The sequence below is a fragment of the Musa acuminata genome, chromosome BXJ2-8, assembly GCF_036884655.1.
Source record: "Musa acuminata AAA Group cultivar baxijiao chromosome BXJ2-8, Cavendish_Baxijiao_AAA, whole genome shotgun sequence".
In the NCBI taxonomy this organism is placed as follows: Eukaryota; Viridiplantae; Streptophyta; class Magnoliopsida; order Zingiberales; family Musaceae; genus Musa; species Musa acuminata.
The window spans coordinates 4,887,239-4,904,774 of NC_088345.1; the positions used below are offsets into that span (position 1 = coordinate 4,887,239).

The 17,536-nt window shown below is 35.4% G+C and overlaps 1 protein-coding gene and 1 long non-coding RNA gene across 3 annotated transcripts; one reads left to right on the top strand and one right to left on the bottom strand.

Moving 5' to 3' along the window:
- Positions 1–1,284: 1,284 nt before the first annotated feature.
- LOC135618830 (obg-like ATPase 1) lies at positions 1,285–10,624 on the bottom strand. The gene is made up of 12 exons (XM_065120134.1): positions 10,404–10,624; positions 9,515–9,682; positions 8,334–8,457; positions 7,769–7,860; positions 6,944–7,042; positions 4,482–4,595; positions 3,287–3,351; positions 2,837–2,953; positions 2,142–2,217; positions 1,896–1,988; positions 1,755–1,805; positions 1,285–1,595 (listed from the first exon to the last, which is right to left on the bottom strand). Exons 1-12 carry the CDS (start codon positions 10,488–10,490, stop codon positions 1,497–1,499), a joined length of 1,185 nt encoding a protein of 394 aa, XP_064976206.1. The 5' UTR covers positions 10,491–10,624; the 3' UTR covers positions 1,285–1,496.
- A 3,454-nt stretch (positions 10,625–14,078) lies between these two features.
- LOC135618363 (uncharacterized) lies at positions 14,079–17,343 on the top strand. 2 transcript variants are annotated; one of them, XR_010488986.1, is made up of 4 exons: positions 14,079–14,400; positions 15,527–15,669; positions 16,899–16,945; positions 17,216–17,343. It is a non-coding gene; the product is annotated as an uncharacterized LOC135618363 (long non-coding RNA). The 2 variants fall into 2 exon arrangements; XR_010488985.1 differs by lacking the exon at positions 17,216–17,343 and having other exon boundaries at positions 16,899–17,106.
- Positions 17,344–17,536: the final 193 nt, after the last annotated feature.

Sequence of the window (17,536 nt, forward strand, 5' to 3'; positions counted from 1 at the left end):
GCTCGTCCTTTTAGGTCCCTTAACTTCATTAGGGTTCCGAGCAGTAAAGATTCTACGAGCTATAGTGCGGGTGGAGTAGATGTTGCAGTGCTGCATGCAGGTTCCATCCATGGAGGAGAAGCCATGGAAGCAGCAGCTTGACATTCTCGGATTCTTACCGCTGACAAGCTCGATCGAGATTTGGATCTATCCGTTTGACAGCCCGACGTCTTGTTACCGACATCAAATCAGACACTATTCACCGCATCAAAAAGAGGGGAAAAAGGAAAAGAAAGCGATTGTGATCGGCGAGTCCATGCCATGGTTGTTGAGGAAAGTGCTTGTGACGTGATACACATTCATGCCGGTGCCTTCGGGTTGCATGGTGTCTGTGCCCTGAGATCTGTGTGTCGTTCTCCAAATCTAGATCTCTCTTTACTGTCTCCAACCCCCTCTCTCTCTCTCTCTCTCTCTCTATTTGACCAGGGGAGGAGGAGAGTACGGCTCTCGAAGGCCAGCTAGCTGGATCTGGCGACATGGATGGGTGCATGGAGGTACGGCGAAGCTGTCCTCGATGCACGAATGATGCATCGAACACTAAATGATCACGATATGAGTCACTGGAGATGACGTACACCTGACAAAGACTGCGATCCACAAAGATGGATTCCTTCACTTTGGAACTTATTTTCTCTTTTTATTTAACAAAAAAAATAAATTATATATTACCAAAAACGAATCGTTTCTAATTATATATCACAGATGAGATGGATTCCTTTCTTTTTTGGACTGTTTTTGTGTGATGCAATGATCACAATGAACAACATAAAATATTGCTTACGAGGTAAAAAAAAGATCTATTTTGGATAATTTTTGGATTATTTTCACATGTCACAACAATCATGTTGAATAGCACGAAATGTCCATCATCTCAACACCCTAAAATCTCAAGACTATATAGAGTTTCCGATAGCAAGACAATGATGCACTCGGTTATTCACCGTCGTCCGTTCTAAAGTATTAATAAAACTAATAAAAATTCTAAGTATTAATAAAATTGATAAAAACTACGAGGACACAAGATATTATGGAACAACCTAATAGAAAATTCCGACTCCCCTTAATTTTGAGCATCATAAGAATGCAATACTGTTGTCATCAATAGAAATATGACTAAACATGATAACATTGACTTAACAAGCTACCCACATAGTAAACTATGATGCCAAGGAGGAGAAATAGATCTTCTTGCAAACTAAACATGATAACATCGACTTAACAACCAAAAGAATTGAATGTTATGACTGATTCAATCCACCACTTTTGTGCTTAGATTTTGCAACTGACTGTTGATTTAGATTCTACATCCAAAGCGTGATAGTGAGATAACACACACATCCAAAAGATAAAAAGGCTCAAAACGATTAAATAAGTAGGCTACCTATCGTTCCAATATTCTTACAATTTGCCGTCCGAATAAGGATATGAAAAAAGCAATCATCCTTCCAAAACAGACATCACTTTTTCCCGCCACCGGAAACGTTGAATTTGAAGAAGATTATGTCCCCATCCTGAACCACGTACGTCTTTCCTTCCTGCCTATATTTCCCAGCAGCCTGCAACATCAAGAAAAAAGTTGTTGACGAATTATGTCTTTTTCTTTTTGATTCTGTAGGGAATTATAAGATTGACAGATGCATCATCAAAAAGAGACATGCAGTTTACTGTCCAGGGTAGACTTATCTAACCAACTATAGTGTGTAAAAGGTGCTTACTTTGACTGCTGATTCACTGCCAAGTTCTTTTAGATCATCAAACTTCATGACCTATAATTAGAGCATAAGTAGAACAGTAACAACGAATGTGTTTGGCAAACTGGATTTTGTGACATGAGCTGCAGTATGACAAAGACATACCTCGGCACAAATGAAACCTCTTTCGAAATCAGTGTGAATAGCACCAGCTGCTTGAGGGGCTTTTGTCTGCCGTCTGATTTGCCAACACTTCACCTGTAATTTGCCAAACATTCATCACAAGGAAAAAGACAGACGTCTGATAGAAAATTTTGGTAGTAATACATGATTGATCACTGTCAAAACATTATGTTGAATAAAAAAGTGATAAATGAGGTACAAACAACAATCTAATAGCTCAGACTATACCTCATCTGGCCCAGCCGTGAAGAAGTATATTAGGTTGATTGCAGCAAAACCAGTCTTTATGATTTTCGGTAAAACACTGTAGGAAAGAACATTCATTCAGCCTCTATATTTAGAGCACAGCATTATCTTTCGAAATATATGCATATTATGTTTGTCAATGTCTATTTCGTACTCGAGTTTTACATTGTACATGCAAATCAATTTGACATGAATACTAATAAGCCAGATATCTTCAAGGAGACTCTCCTAGAACCTCTTCTCAAGAAAACTGTAAATCAAAACGACTTTCTAAATATTAAAATTCAATAATATAAATCAAATCAGGAAAATAATTATTCAGGCAGTTGCCTGCAAAGTCATAATGGGACTTGAAAAAAAATTGCCTGTAGCTAAATGCCTATGATATATAACCATGGCATGCAATAGGAAAAGGAAAAAAAATTTACTTTGTTTAATATATGTCAAGAGGATGGTTATACTGTATACCGCTTACACACTCCTCAGAAAGGATAAATATGGAAACACATAAGACCTACTGTAACAGTACTAAAACATTTGAATTGTGAAGAAAACAAACCCATTTTACCAGTGTTTGCAGTGACATTGTTAATGTTACATCAAACTATTCTTTATTGGATATCAATCACTTAGAAAAGCAGAGGAAAAATTGGAATGCAAAACGCAGAGTAACTTACCTTTGTACCTTGTTTTCCTCACAGTATTTAGCAGCTTCATCCTCTGGCATATCTACCAGCTTCTTTTCTAAAACACAGCTGACAGGTATAATAGGCTCACCACCATGCTCCTGCACCCTGAGCATCAAGCAAGGAAACCTTAGAATATATCCATATAACATTACATTTAACTTACACTTAAAAGCGAGCAAAAAACATACAATATAGTAATAGTTAAATGCAAATTAAAATTTTGGCCATACATCTTGTTACAGTGCAAACAATTACCAAAACACACATCATAAGGTTCATAGTTGATTTTCTTATTATCTAAAACCAACAAAAGGCCAGTGTCCTACCAAGCATTTCTATGAAAGTAGACCAATCACAACAACGACCATAGAGAGAACTAACAGCAGCTAGGTCAGGTCATTTGCTATTATGAGTTTCAAGAAGAAGACACCAGCATACCAGGCATGTATCTTTGGAAGAAACTTGTTCTTCTTTCTTTGGTAGTCCTTCTCATTCATGTTCACCTGCAATTTAAACAACAGTTGCAGGAGCAAACATTGCATGAAACAAAAAACTAACTGAGCAAATAACCTAGCACGTAAGTCTAAATCAACTTCTGATAGAAATGATGATATACAGTAAATTGGTGGGGACTCCAAGATGTGAATATAGCTTCTGAGGTCAACATAACGCTAGTCCAGGATGTTGGCAGGGAATGAACTAAAAAGTCTAGGCAAAAAAATTGCAAATAAAACTATGAAAGAATTAAATTGCAGGGTCAACATCTCAAGTGTGCCTAAAGAAATGACAAACAAAAAGGGGAAAAAAAAAGAATTAAGTTGGCAGAAAAAAAAAAACTGTCTCCATCAAGCTGTACTATAGTGCGTGCTATATTTCAATATCTTTCCTTTTCATTCTATAATTAAATTCTAAAGCATACTTAAAACTAATCTCAGATGAACTATCTGAATCACTGTGCACTTCAAACAAAAATTGCAAATATATAAGAGATTTGATAGATATCTTAGAAGAAAAAAAAAACTCAAAAAATATAACATGAAAGCACTAACAACCCAGCAATGTTGATTATGAAAGCGACAATGAGAGCAACAACAAGCAGAATCAGTCCTTCTAGATAATTCATGGTAAACTATATGGTCATCTCCGACTATTGAGCTCTGATGCGGGTAATGTCATGAGATACATATTCCAATTCCAACAGTTTGGGATGAGAATGCCAACGACAGAACCGTGCTCTTTAGCTTAATTGCATAAACAAGAATTCCTTCTTCCTAAGAAAACCCGATTTGAGCAAGCTAGGAATTTTCAGGAGCTTCTAACACTCAGCAAGTTGTTTATACTTGCTTTCGGAGTAAGTCAACCAGATGAAGCTGAAAATTGTGATGGAACCATGAGCACATCTTGAAAGCGATTAAATCAGTATGCACTACAAAGAATGTAAACACTTCAGACATATTTAAGTGAGGAAGCAACACTTGTTACTTCTAATCATTTATAACGAAACTAGAAATTTCTGACTAGTTCAAAATTAATAATAGAAATAAAGATTCATGAAATTGAGAACAAAGGCTCTTAATTCATTTAAAGATGAAATACATTTCATGGCATACACCAGATGAGCAAAATAAGTTACCAAATAGACAACAGACTTAGCAGTTAGCAACTGGAAAGAGTTCAAAATCTCAACATCTGCAGCTTTCCAATCACCGAGGCGCACATCTTTACCATCGTTCAACCATGCCTTTATCTGCAGCGTGACAGTGAAAAAAAAATTTGCTCAAATGTTTCCATGATATAAGAGAAAGCTACAAGAATAAAAATCCTCTTATATAACAAAAAGATGAAGAACAATAAAATTGAAGGCAAGCCATGAAAATAATAACTATTCTGTATTTATGAAGGCGCAGCAAGTTGCCGATTTCTTCCTGGAGCCTGTGGCTAAAGATGAAACAGATCTAGAACAAGTTGCATTAACCATTTGCTAATATCTAAATCATCAAAATATTAATTTGTTCATTCGCCAAAATACTAGAAATCTATACTAATTTCAATGCACAATAACACAGGTTAAGTTAAAAAACTTGAAAAAAAAAAAACAAATAAGAAGCATGCTACAAAGACTAAACTAGCAGCAACAAGCTTCTATATGATAAAAGCATCACAAGGCATTAGCGACTGAAAAGAAATCCTAGTGCCATAGAATCCACTTCTGAAGCATCATTAATTTTAAGAGATTGAACTTGATTTTGAAACAGCTCTAAGCTCGAACATCAAGAATGAGAACACAAAAAAATGGTAAAGACCAGCTAAAGGTTTCTCGCAGCAGTAATTATTCAATTCTAGCAGGAACATGCTCTTTATGTAAAGGAGTCGGAATTAAAGACAGTTTACAAAACCGTGCAACATTACAAAAGGGTGACTTTTCAGCTGCGTTCTCAAAAGACTAATAAGAGTTACCATTGAGACAAGGTTTTAAAGATAACCAGGAAACCCTCTTTTCAGACAGCTGACACAAGGGCTGTTGCAAAAAGCCAAAAACAAAACAAAAGAGGCCTTTTTCACTCAATAGACAAATCACCAAACCTTATCCTTCTCCTCAAGCATCCTTTAGATCTCCAGCAATCCCCTCCAACAATGAGAAGTTGACAAACAAAGCAAGCAAAGTTTTTTCTTCCTTCGTAGAACCACTGTTTGGAAGTATAAGTGCTAAACTAGGGACTAACAAGAGTTACCATTGAGACAAGGTTTTAAAGATAACCAGGAAACCCTCTTTTCAGACAGCTGACACAAGGGCTGTTGCAAAAAGCCAAAAACAAAACAAAAGAGGCCTTTTTCACTCAATAGACAAATCACCAAACCTTATCCTCTCCTCAAGCATCCTTTAGATCTCCAGCAATCCTCTCCAACAATGAGAAGTTGACAAACAAAGCAAGCAAAGTTTTTTCTTCCTTCGTAGAACCACTGTTTGGTAAGTATAAGTGCTAAACTAGGGACTAACAAGAGTTACCATTGAGACAAGGTTTTAAAGATAACCAGGAAACCCTCTTTTCAGACAGCTGACACAAGGGCTGTTGCAAAAAGCCAAAAACAAAACAAAAGAGGCCTTTTTCACTCAATAGACAAATCACCAAACCTTATCCTCTCCTCAAGCATCCTTTAGATCTCCAGCAATCCCCTCCAACAATGAGAAGTCGACAAACAAAGCAAGCAAAGTTTTTTCTTCCTTCTTAGAACCACTGTTTGGTAAGCATAAGTGCTAAACTAGGGACGAAGCTTGACCCCAAACCGTATTTTGTACCATTTTCACTGGTTCAGCCATTTACTATAAAGCCAAACTAGTTTGTCTTCAAAAAACTTGTTCATATTCGGTTCGGGTTTAGTCAATGGCTGTTGACTAAAACTACCGTGATTCAGTGACAAATCCCCACTGACACATCATATCAACTGATATGTCCAAAACATTAACAATTTATGACCTTGCTTTATATTTACTACAATGAAGCATGTAAACCCCAAGGAGATGCTCAAATTTGAACCTAACTGCACTTTTGCATCAAGGCACCTTTGATTACAAAAATCAATGCAAAAGTCAGCAGAAACCTGATGTCTATGCAGTACAAAAAATTGAAAAATGTAGGAAGTGTCAAATCACTCCAACAGAGTACACACAAGTCATTTAACCATCTGTCTTTTCTCATTTACTGACCCCTTAATGAGTTTCAAGTTATTGGTAAGTAGGAATATAATTTCTACCCTCATCAAAAACTAAAAATATGGTGAACAGACAAATTCTTTCCAAGTCCAACCTAATAATTAAATCTTCCTCAACTAACCCATGAGAACTTAAACTACGTAGATCAAAAGGTACAATTAAATAGAAAAATCTGATAGTTACATAAAATGACAGGGGCCCAAGTAGAGAGAAACCCATGGATAGCATAACTACATAGACAAATATAATGAGTATATAAGATTTACACCAAGTATCTCAAACACAAATATTTAAATAACAAATTCTAGAAAATGCAATATTGCATATGAGAAGAGTAATAGTGCAGTAACAAGGTAAAAGGATCTGAAAGGTATCATGCCAACCCTATCACATAATTCATGTTCAATTTTGAGTTGCTTATCATTGCTTCTCTTCATGCTCTTCTCCAGGTCCTCCAACTTCTTCTCAATGAACTCCACATCCTACAATGAAAAAATGTGTTTGCTTATAAAATGATGAGGCATTCTGTATTATTTAAGTATAAATAAAACATAAAGGAAGAATAGATTGATAATAATAGTCATAACATAATCCATAAATCTTTACACAAAGAAAACTATTGAAGTGATTCGCATGATCATGGTTCCGGTCCATATCAGTGTACCAACCGACCATCAGTACAATATGAATCAATCTATACCAATGTATTGACACATGGGATAGTGGGGTGTCCTAACAGTACCTTTTGTATCGGTTTTCAATTGAACCGAAATGTATTGCCCGTACCAGGCGAACCTTACAGATGATAATGTTTTCCATCATTGTTTAGGCTAGAGTGCAAAAACCACGTTAATATTTGATAGACAATCTTCATTTGACTTTGTTCAAAAAATAACTTAATATTTGATAATGTAAAAGAAGAGCTACATTAAACTTGCAAATAGATTCATAGGTGCACACACACACATACAAACACATGCAAACTCATCAAAAGATATTTGTTGAGAATTTCTTTAAAGAAGTTCAATTTATCACTTCAAAGTTACCAGAAGTTGTGCTAGAAAATTGAAATTTGAGTAGAGTCACCCAACATTTCAAGATTATGAAGGTGCTTAAACACATCTTACGCATGCTAATAGCAACAAGAGATATCAGTCAATAAACCAACCAGCAGACACTATATTATTGAATATATAGATGGATAGTACCTTAAGCCGCAGTTCTTCACCTATGATCTCCAAGTCCCTAACAGGATCCACAGTGTCATCAACATGGATTATATCTGGATCTTCAAATGCTCCTATAAATGCAGGAACAAACTTTATAATATTGATACGAGAATTTAATAGTCATATGTTATCTAAAAATAAGAAAATAACTTCCACGAGATACATCTAATAACATGGAAAACTAATTCTAGTAAAAATCAGAAACTAAACAATTATCATCCACTACACATCCAATCATCATCTAAATTTAGACAAATCAAATTTGCATTTTCTAACTAGGAAGAAATCCTGCTAGAAATATGATCCTATCAAAGGCCATGACCTTCACAGGATCAGTAAACACAGTAGTTTGAAAATGAAGAAGTTTACGCTGAGTGATAATCATGACTAGAAGATACTATTCAAGCTACAATGTCTAAAGTTACCATCATAATTTACAGCCTCAATGAGCTATTTGAAACAAGTGAACCTAGAATCCTGAAGATACTAATTTGAATCAAAATAGCTCCTTTTTTTTAAATAAAACAAGATGATAGAAACTTACTTAAAACATGGAAAATTCCATCAACTGCACGAATATGAGATAGGAAACTATTTCCTAGGCCCTGCCCTTCGTGAGCCCCTCTCACTAGTCCAGCTATGTCATGAATTTCAAGAAAAGCTGACACCTGCATAGGAAATAATTCTGCATTGTCAGTTCTCCTAAAAAAAACTAAAACAAACAGCACAAAAGCAATCAATAAATTAACAATGATGATACAAATGTCCTCCTTTAAAAGGATTTTTGCAACATATCAAGGACATTGTTTTTATGAGAGCTACCAAACCAAAAATAGTATGCTGAATTCAAACTAAGATGAAAACCCTACTGTATATAAGCATGATCTCCACAAAAGGTTACATTTGATACGTTACATTGCTTCAGTTTGAGGAAGCACCACCAGCCAATCATTTGAAATAACTAGCATCAGGATAATGATGTTAGATTTCATATCCTATCAACCGTATTAACATTTTTCCATATAAGAGGTGTTGGTCCCCATCATTGGGAGAACAGTATTATATCATAAAGTGAAGTGACATTAAACTTTAATGCTTATTCATACATAATAATTCTGACTCTCGTCTCTATGTTTTTACCTGCTACACCTTATTTGTTTTGAATACCATCGTTTTTTAATTGGTTTAATCACCCTTTCTGTGTTTCCCTTATGTTTATGTGCATTGACAAAGGACAAGCATCATTCCTGATTGCAGTGTTTGTGCACTCATGAGTCTCCATGTTGTTTTCAAGCAAAACCTTTACATGCAATCAACAAAAGAAATATAAAATACATAGGGCAGTTTAGGACTGTGGAGAGCTATAATGCACATTGAAGGGACTTTCTTAGCACAATATAGTGTTGACCACCCAGAGGAACACATAATGTTTTATGATTTATAGAGTTAGTGATGCATTTTGTGTCAATTATCTCACAGTTCTAGCCTTTTTTTATTAAGCACTTGACATGTACACAGCATATTGCTTCCTTCCCTTCTGGATATTGTGATTTGATGCTTTTACAGAATAGATCAATATGTAAACATACTAATTATGCAATCTCAACACTTCTACATTATTTGGTGAAGTTATTCAGATGCTTGCTACAATCAAAGTGGTTTTTGATATCTTCAATGGGGCAAGCCTGTATAAGCTTTTCAACAACAAATACAGGAAAAGCAAACCTCGCTCTTTGGCTTGTATAATTGGCTAAGCCAATCAAAGCGCTCATCAGGAACATTGACTCTTGCTTCATTAGGCTCTATGGTACAGAAAGGGAAGTTCTCAGCTGGGATTGACAATTTCGTCAGTGTATTAAATAGAGTGGATTTGCCAACATTTGGTAACCCAACCTGCAATTGCAAATATATCTCATTGAGTGCCTAGTACATAACACACGATGCTAGGGAAACCTGAGCGGTTCCAGTTAAATAAAAAGCAGAGTAGCTTTAAGGAGTAAGCAATGTAAACAACTCTGTAATTCTTGAAGACCATTAAAAGGAAATGACGGTTAAAAGTGTTTTTCAGAAACAGACATCAAATAGGCAAATTAATCCATGTACATATTCTTAAGTAACAGGGTTTGTTTAACATGTTAAAGCTTTGATTGCTACAGTTCAGTAATTGATATGTCAAAGAACGGTTCTAAAACTGAAGATCCTTTAAGAACACAACCCAACCATAGAACAAGATGAGGCAAAGCTTTGCTAAGATTGCATCCTTCTAGAACATCCTATCTTAAAACAATGAAAAAATAATTCTTCAAAAAGCTGCTTGTCAATATATTAGTACCCATTTCGAGTGGACTTCGAGAGAATTCTAATAAGCTTTTTTTTACATAAGAAAGGGAACAGTTTTAAATCATGGAACAAGAGAGTTGAAGTCCAAAACCTCTCCAGAAATCCCACCTTTCTTGAAAAAGAAAAAAGAATTAACAGCCAAACTGAGGTTCCATCGGTGAAATCAAACCGAAATCCTCATTATGAAATACGGCGATGAAGTCAGTGACAAAGAAACGAAGAATTAACCAGAGGTCCTTAAGCAGGAATTTTATCGGAACGATTCAGATCTTACGATTCCAATCTTCAGATGAGATGAGAATCGCCCGAGGATTGGCCGCTCCGTGACGGCATCCTTCGACTTTGCGGCCTTGGGAGGCATTACGAGAGGGTTTTAGTGTCGAGCGTTCCTCCTCTTACGGTCTAAAGCCCGATTTCTCCCCACAAGCTCCTTCCGCGAGGAGTAACAGTGAGGAAGAACGGGAGAGGCGGAGACCAAAATGGATTCTGGAGATTTATAGCAAACCCTAAGCCCGTCGCCAGGGCTCGGCCGTGGGTCGATGGCGTGCTCCTTGAGCGCTCGATGGGCAACGGCTTGGTTCGCACATGACTTGCCCGTGCGGTAACAAACCACTCCCCGTTGCATGGCTGATCGGACCCTTACAAATAGAATGGCTGACACGGAGCTTAAATTTTATCTAAAAATTATTTGGATATACATGTCCCCGTTTTTCGACCCCGAAACAGTCTCCCGCTATCTGTTCAGATTAGCGGGGCCAACGTTTCAGTCCATGACCACCAATGAGAGTCCACCAGTTGGAGGAGAAAGTTTTGTGTGCGATACTTCTTCGGACGTGAAGTGCCATTCACTTTCTGGGCCCCATCGAAACGAAGTCTGTTCATTTTACGTTCGTCTCCACCACCAATGCGTTCGATGCCATTGCATTCGATCCCTTTGCCGTCCCGAAGGACTTAGCGACGCCTTTTATTATATATATATATATATATATATTTTATACAAGATGATTCTATTTGTTCTTGATGGACCGGTATGTATCGCTTGTATCGGACGATATTATTCAAAATTGAAAATCTTGAGTTATATGTTAAAACTTGTGGTGAACAGTTATAATTCTACAGAGAAAATTTTTAATATAAATTTATGTCATAAGCAATTAGGACACATGAGCGATAAAGAGCTATAAGCTCTTTCCAATAGAGAGATATTATCAGACCTCAAAGGTACACGTCTGAACCCTTGTATTGATTGTTTAGTTGAGAAACAATACAAAGTTTCATTTGCTAATCCTACTTTATCTAGAAAAATACATATATTTGATTATGTTTATACATATGTACGTAGTTCTTTAAATATAAAAACTCATAGTGGATCTATTAATATTCCTGGTATTAATAGTATACTTTATTTTATCATTTGTATATATGACTTTTTCAGGAATGTTTAATTCTATGCTATGAAGATCAAAGATCAAGTTATTAATATATTCAAAGACTTCCATACCAAAGTTAAAAGGGAGACAAAAAAAACAATTAAAATATAAAAAATTATACACAGGATTGTTAGATGATTATTGCAGGTCACATAGCATCTAACATGAGATGACATTTTCTAATACACCTCAGCTGCAATTATAAAGATAATGCACCGCACTGTTATGGAAAAGATCAAATATATACTTTCATAGGTCAAGCTACCCAAAATATTTTGGGATAAGGCTTTGAGGATTACAATTGATGTGATCAACTTGTCACCCTATACAACCCTAGATGATGATGTTATAGAGTATATATGGTAAAGAAAATATATTTTCTACAAGCATTTAAGAGTATTTGGTTGTCATGCATTTGTTACGTTCCCGACAATGAGAGGTCTAAGTTAGATGGTAAGACAAAATAATGTATTTTTCTTGACTACTCACATGATCAGTTTGATTATAGGCTTTGTGATTCAGAAAAGCAAAAGATGTTTAGAAGTAGAGATGTGATCTTCTTTGATGATCAAACCCTTAAGGATTTGAAGAATGAGGCACCAGCCAAGACTTCAACGTCAACCTTCAAAAGATATGTAATGCTTAGTTACTGATGCAGGTGAATCAAAGAGTTACTAAGAAATAATTGAAAGTGAGCAGAAAAAAAAAAAGATTAGTTGCTATATAGGAAAAGATGGATGCTCTGCACAAGAACCACACATATGATTTGGTGCAAATACTAAAGAGAATGAAGGCATTGAATAACAAATGAGTTTTCAGGTTGAATACTCAAGAATATTATTCTCGACCAAAATATAAATTTATATTGGTTATGAAAATGTATTGACTTTGAAGAGATTTTTTCTCATATTATTAAAATATCTTCTATTCGTATTGCTCTTGATATTACTACTAGTGATTTGAAAGATAAAATTTATATGGAGCAACTAGAAAGTTTCAAAATCAAAGGTAAAGAAAATTTTATTTGCAAGTTGAAAAAGAGCTTGTATGGGTTAAAACAAGCTTCAAGATAGTGATATAGAAAGTTTAATTCATTTATAACTGAAAATGGATACAAAAGAACAACTTCATATCATTATGTGTACATCAAACAGTTTAGTGATAATTTTATTATTCTCTTATTTTATATTGATAACATGCTTATTATTGAGAAAGATATGTCTATAATTGATAGATTGAAGAAGGAACTGAGTCAGTTTTTTACGATGAAGGATATGAGGCCAATAAAGTAAATATTAGGCATGCAGATTTCATGTGACAGAAAAAATAAGAAGATTTGATTGTCACATAAGAAATACATCAAAAAGGTATTGGAAAGGTTTAGTGTGAGCAATGTAAAGCCAGCTGGTTATTATCTTTTAGGTCACTTTAAGTTATGCTTAGAATAAAGTTCATAAAGTAACGAGGAGAATGAGAAATGCAAAAAATTCCTTATGCTTTAACAGTTGAAAATTTAATGTATGTAATAATATGTATGAGGCCAAACATCGAATATGCAATAGGTGTAACTAGTAGATTTCTTGCAAATCTAAGCAAAGAGCAATGGACAGTAGTGAAGTAGATCATTAGATATCTTAAAGAGAGCTCTAAAGTTTATTTAAGCTTTCAAGGTGAACCACTTATGCTGACAGGTTATACAAATACAGATATATCAAGAGATATAGATACAAGAGAATTCACATCAAGTTTTTTACTTACTTTTATAGGGGGAGTTATGTCATAACAACCAGAGCACCATTCATTTGTGAAACAACTCAACTTTTCATTCCAAGTCAAAGCATATAAATGTCAAATACCACTAGTTTTAAAATGTACCTGAAGAGAAGCAGTTGCAACTTCTGAAAATTCATACAGATGTTAATGGAGTAGATAAGTTGACAAAGGCCTTACTGAAAGAAAGGCGACAGATGTACCGATAGTTGATCGTCATGGTTTCAGGAGTAATGAGGCAATCTCCTTTGTGGGCTGAAAGGAAAGGTTGTTGAGTAGACAATTCATTTGTTCAGCCCACAGTGAGTTTTAATAGCCCATAGCTCACTTTCCTTATTAACCTAAAGCTAAATCAAATAAGGGAGGTATGGTAGCTGTGAAAAAGAGGTAGAAAACTATAGTAACTGGGAAAAAACTACGGCAACAACGTGATTCAAAAAGATAAAAAAAAATAAAAAATAAGAGAAAAAAAGAGAAGAAAAGAGAAGAAGACAAGGATAATGCATCTCAGGTTAGATCACAATAGATTTTTCTATAATTATTTAAGAAGATTTTAGATATTATATAATTTTTATATTCTAATTATTCTATTGTGATTGTTGTTTTGAGTTTTAAATAAAAAAATTTAAGATTTATATATTCATGATTTCTAATTTCTCTCACATAAATTTTGGTCTGATTGTGATTTCACTTAAATTTCGGGGTAGGGAATGAATTTGGGAATAGCTCTTAGAATCTTTTTCATCTCTTCCGCCTTCTATTTATTTGGAAGGTTCGGTGGCGAGCCGGAGGCGATGCCCATTGCCGGGCCTCTGCCTGAACGCTCGCCCATCCTTTCCCGTGCCGTCGATGGCTGCTCGAACCTCAATTCCGTCGGAGGTTTCGCTTCTACTCCCCTTCATTTCTTGATTGTGATAAGGGAGGAAGGAAGCATCGTTTGCCCTTCATGATAGGAAAGAGACTTTTAAAGAATCGAATAGATGAAAAGCTTTCTCTGACAGATCACCAAAGCAGGAGCTTGCTTTCGGTTGCAGTTGTCTGCTTTCTACTTGGTGATCAGATAGGAATCAAGTAAGTTGGCAAATGCTCAAGCTTCGACTAGGGCCTCTAACCCAATGTGGTAAACGCCTTGTCTATGAGAGAAGGTCTGGCAACAATATGCTTGGATTTTGAAGGAGCATTTGATAATTTTGGATCCTTTTTAGAAGATTGTTTGATGATATTGGGAGATCACTCAGATCTCCAATGTTCTTCTTTTTAACTTTGTTTAGCTTAAAATTACAAGTTCAGTCCCTTTACGTTTCCCCAAAGAGTGATTCCTGGTTTTTTTAAGATATAACGAAAAACAAGTGTATAATAAAACCTCAGGAGAAGGCTTAAATAGACAGAATTTTGTGTAGTTGTTAAGCTCAAGATCTTTTAAAGGCATGCTATAGCCGTCAAGCTGCTCAGACTCAATGCCTAGCTGTTTCTGGAGGGAATCATCCTACAGAAAATATTCTTAGACACTAATATAAGTTAGATTTCTGAAAAGATATGGAAGAGATGCTTTTTTGAAAGAATTGTAAATTTCATTTGAATGGTGTGCCAGAAAATTTGACCATCTCTGACTAACTTATTTCCTGAAATAACCATTGTCTAGTTTGTATCGTTGGCAAATAAGGTCTTGAGGTTTTGAGCTTTAGGTTTTTAAGTTTGATGGTGCTTTATCATTTCATATTCGCAAAGTGGCCCTATGATCTTGCAAAGTCCTACTTCCATTTCAAAGAAAGGATTTCCTCTTGACAGGTGCACCATCCATTTTAAGTTATCAGTCTCTTCCTAATCAAAGCTCGAGACTGCCACAAGCAGCCTAATTTCACATTCAACCTGATGCCTCTGGTACATGTCAACTTGGCATTTGTGATGCCTTTTTGGCATGGTCTGCTTCAATCCAAGTCAGTCAGCATGATGGACTGTCCTACTAACCACAAATGACCACTAGAATTAGACTTTGACATTGTATCTTCAAACTTTTTGAGTGTTTGAGGGTCTTGTTGAATTTTTATGATTATTTTGATTTTGATAGAAGCACTAATATTCTTTGTTTCACTTTTGAATCAAATATAGGAGTCGTGCCTAAATTTAAATCTGAATATGTTTTTTTAATCTCTCTTCACAGAGATATATTCCCTAATTATGTCATTTTCTTCATCAGAAATGAAGCTGTTGCAGTGGGAACTAGTGGTGTGTTGCAATGGGAAAGCCCCATGGCTGCATATTAATTCCAGGCAGGTTCATTGAGGATGGAAAGGAAGCCCATGCTGCTGGTGCTGGACAAGTCTTGGGGGATCGGGGCAGGTTATTTTCATTCCTAATATTTGTTCATATTAGAATATCATGTTGGCCCTGTTTAATTAGATTACTGCACATAATGTAATAAGAGTCCTCAGTTTTGTTGCCTTCCACGTACTTGGTCTGTACAGACTGCATTTCTTAACCATGTACTGGTTATATGTTTCTCCTAGTTTATAAATATCTCAAAAACTGAAGTCTGTCACTCTTGGAAATTATTTTCATACTGAAATGTGGTTAGTCCAGATATTGTTAATACTTTGGAGACATTGAGTGACTATAATTGTGCATCAATTGAAAACCCAAGTGATGTAGCAAGATACGACGATGAGAAATGTAGTGTGAGATTTTTAATTTTGTTTTGGTTGTTCGACACCTTCTAGCATGATCTGATTATGCTTCTTTTTATTTATGTTTCTTATTTTCTCCTTTTCAGGTGTTTATGATATACCGAGTTCTAATTGATGTTGTTTTAAGTAAGGTATGCAATACCGTACCGTACCAGTGTTTCGAGGTTGACTCGGTACGATACGGTACCGGTGTACCAAATTATTTTATAATTTTTTTCATACTGTAGCACAGTTACAGTATAGCACCGTAGCATTGTAGCAGTACTACAGTATAATACTGTAGCACTGTAATGTTACCGGACGATCCGCGTACCGGTATGCCGTTGGACCGGTACGTATTGTTCGTACCGGACGGTACCATTCGGTACTGCATATCTTGGTTTTAAGAATGACAATGTCTTGCAGTTTGGTATCATATCGATAATACACAACTCATCTATAATTTGGATGAGTTGTGTATCAATTGTTAATACTCAGATATTGTTAATACTTTGGAGACATTGAGTGACTATAATTGTGCATCAATTGAAAACCCAAGTGATGTAGCAAGATACGACGATGAGAAATGTAGTGTGAGATTGTTAATTTTGTTTTGGTTGTTCGACACCTTCTAGCATGATCTGATTATGCTTCTTTTTATTTATGTTTCTTATTTTCTCCTTTTCTGGTGTTGATGATATACCGAGTTCTAATTGATGTTGTTTTAAGAATGGCAATGTCTTGCAGTTTGGTATCATATCGATAATACACCAACAACTGGCTCCTTTTGATTTTATCAGTCTTTTTTGTTTCTGATCCTGTGCATCAAGAACCAGTCTTTTTATCAGTCTTTTGGTGGTTATTCTTGTTTGCTTGTTGTTAGTAAGAACTAAGCTACTGTTGCAGGTAGAACCAGCAGCAGTTGGGGCACAAATGCTAGTAAGGATAACTTGGTGAGCATAACAGCTAAAAGATTGTTTAAAGTGGAAGCTGTCAAAAACAAATCAGTTGATGTTTAATCTTTTGATATGTGAAGTGCATCTCTCCTATCCTTTTTCATATAGCTCTGTGTTTTCCAATCTAAATTATAATCGAATGATTAGTTCCTTCTCTACTCTCATTATCCAAGCACTGTATTACCTAACATGATTGTACTTTTTCTATGCTTATGCAACATGAAGTAAATGCCTCCCACTAAAACCATGGATACTTTTTCTTTTCAGGGGCACATCAAATCTCACCTATGAAAAATATTTGGCCATAGAGAACAAAGGTTTGGTTCTTTATTTTTGCAGGTTTGAACTCTCAACTATGGAAGTTTAGGTGAGAGTATAAAAGAATTAACAAGTGGAATTTTCTCCTATACTAATGATGTTGCTAACTATGTACAAAATTAAAATTATTCGAAATATCTCTCTTATGTGTAACATGAACAATCAAAGTCACACTGGAATATGACTATAATAAATTTATAGTCATATTTATAATCATGAAACATATTCAATAAATTTATAATCATATTCATATACATATTTATAAACGAG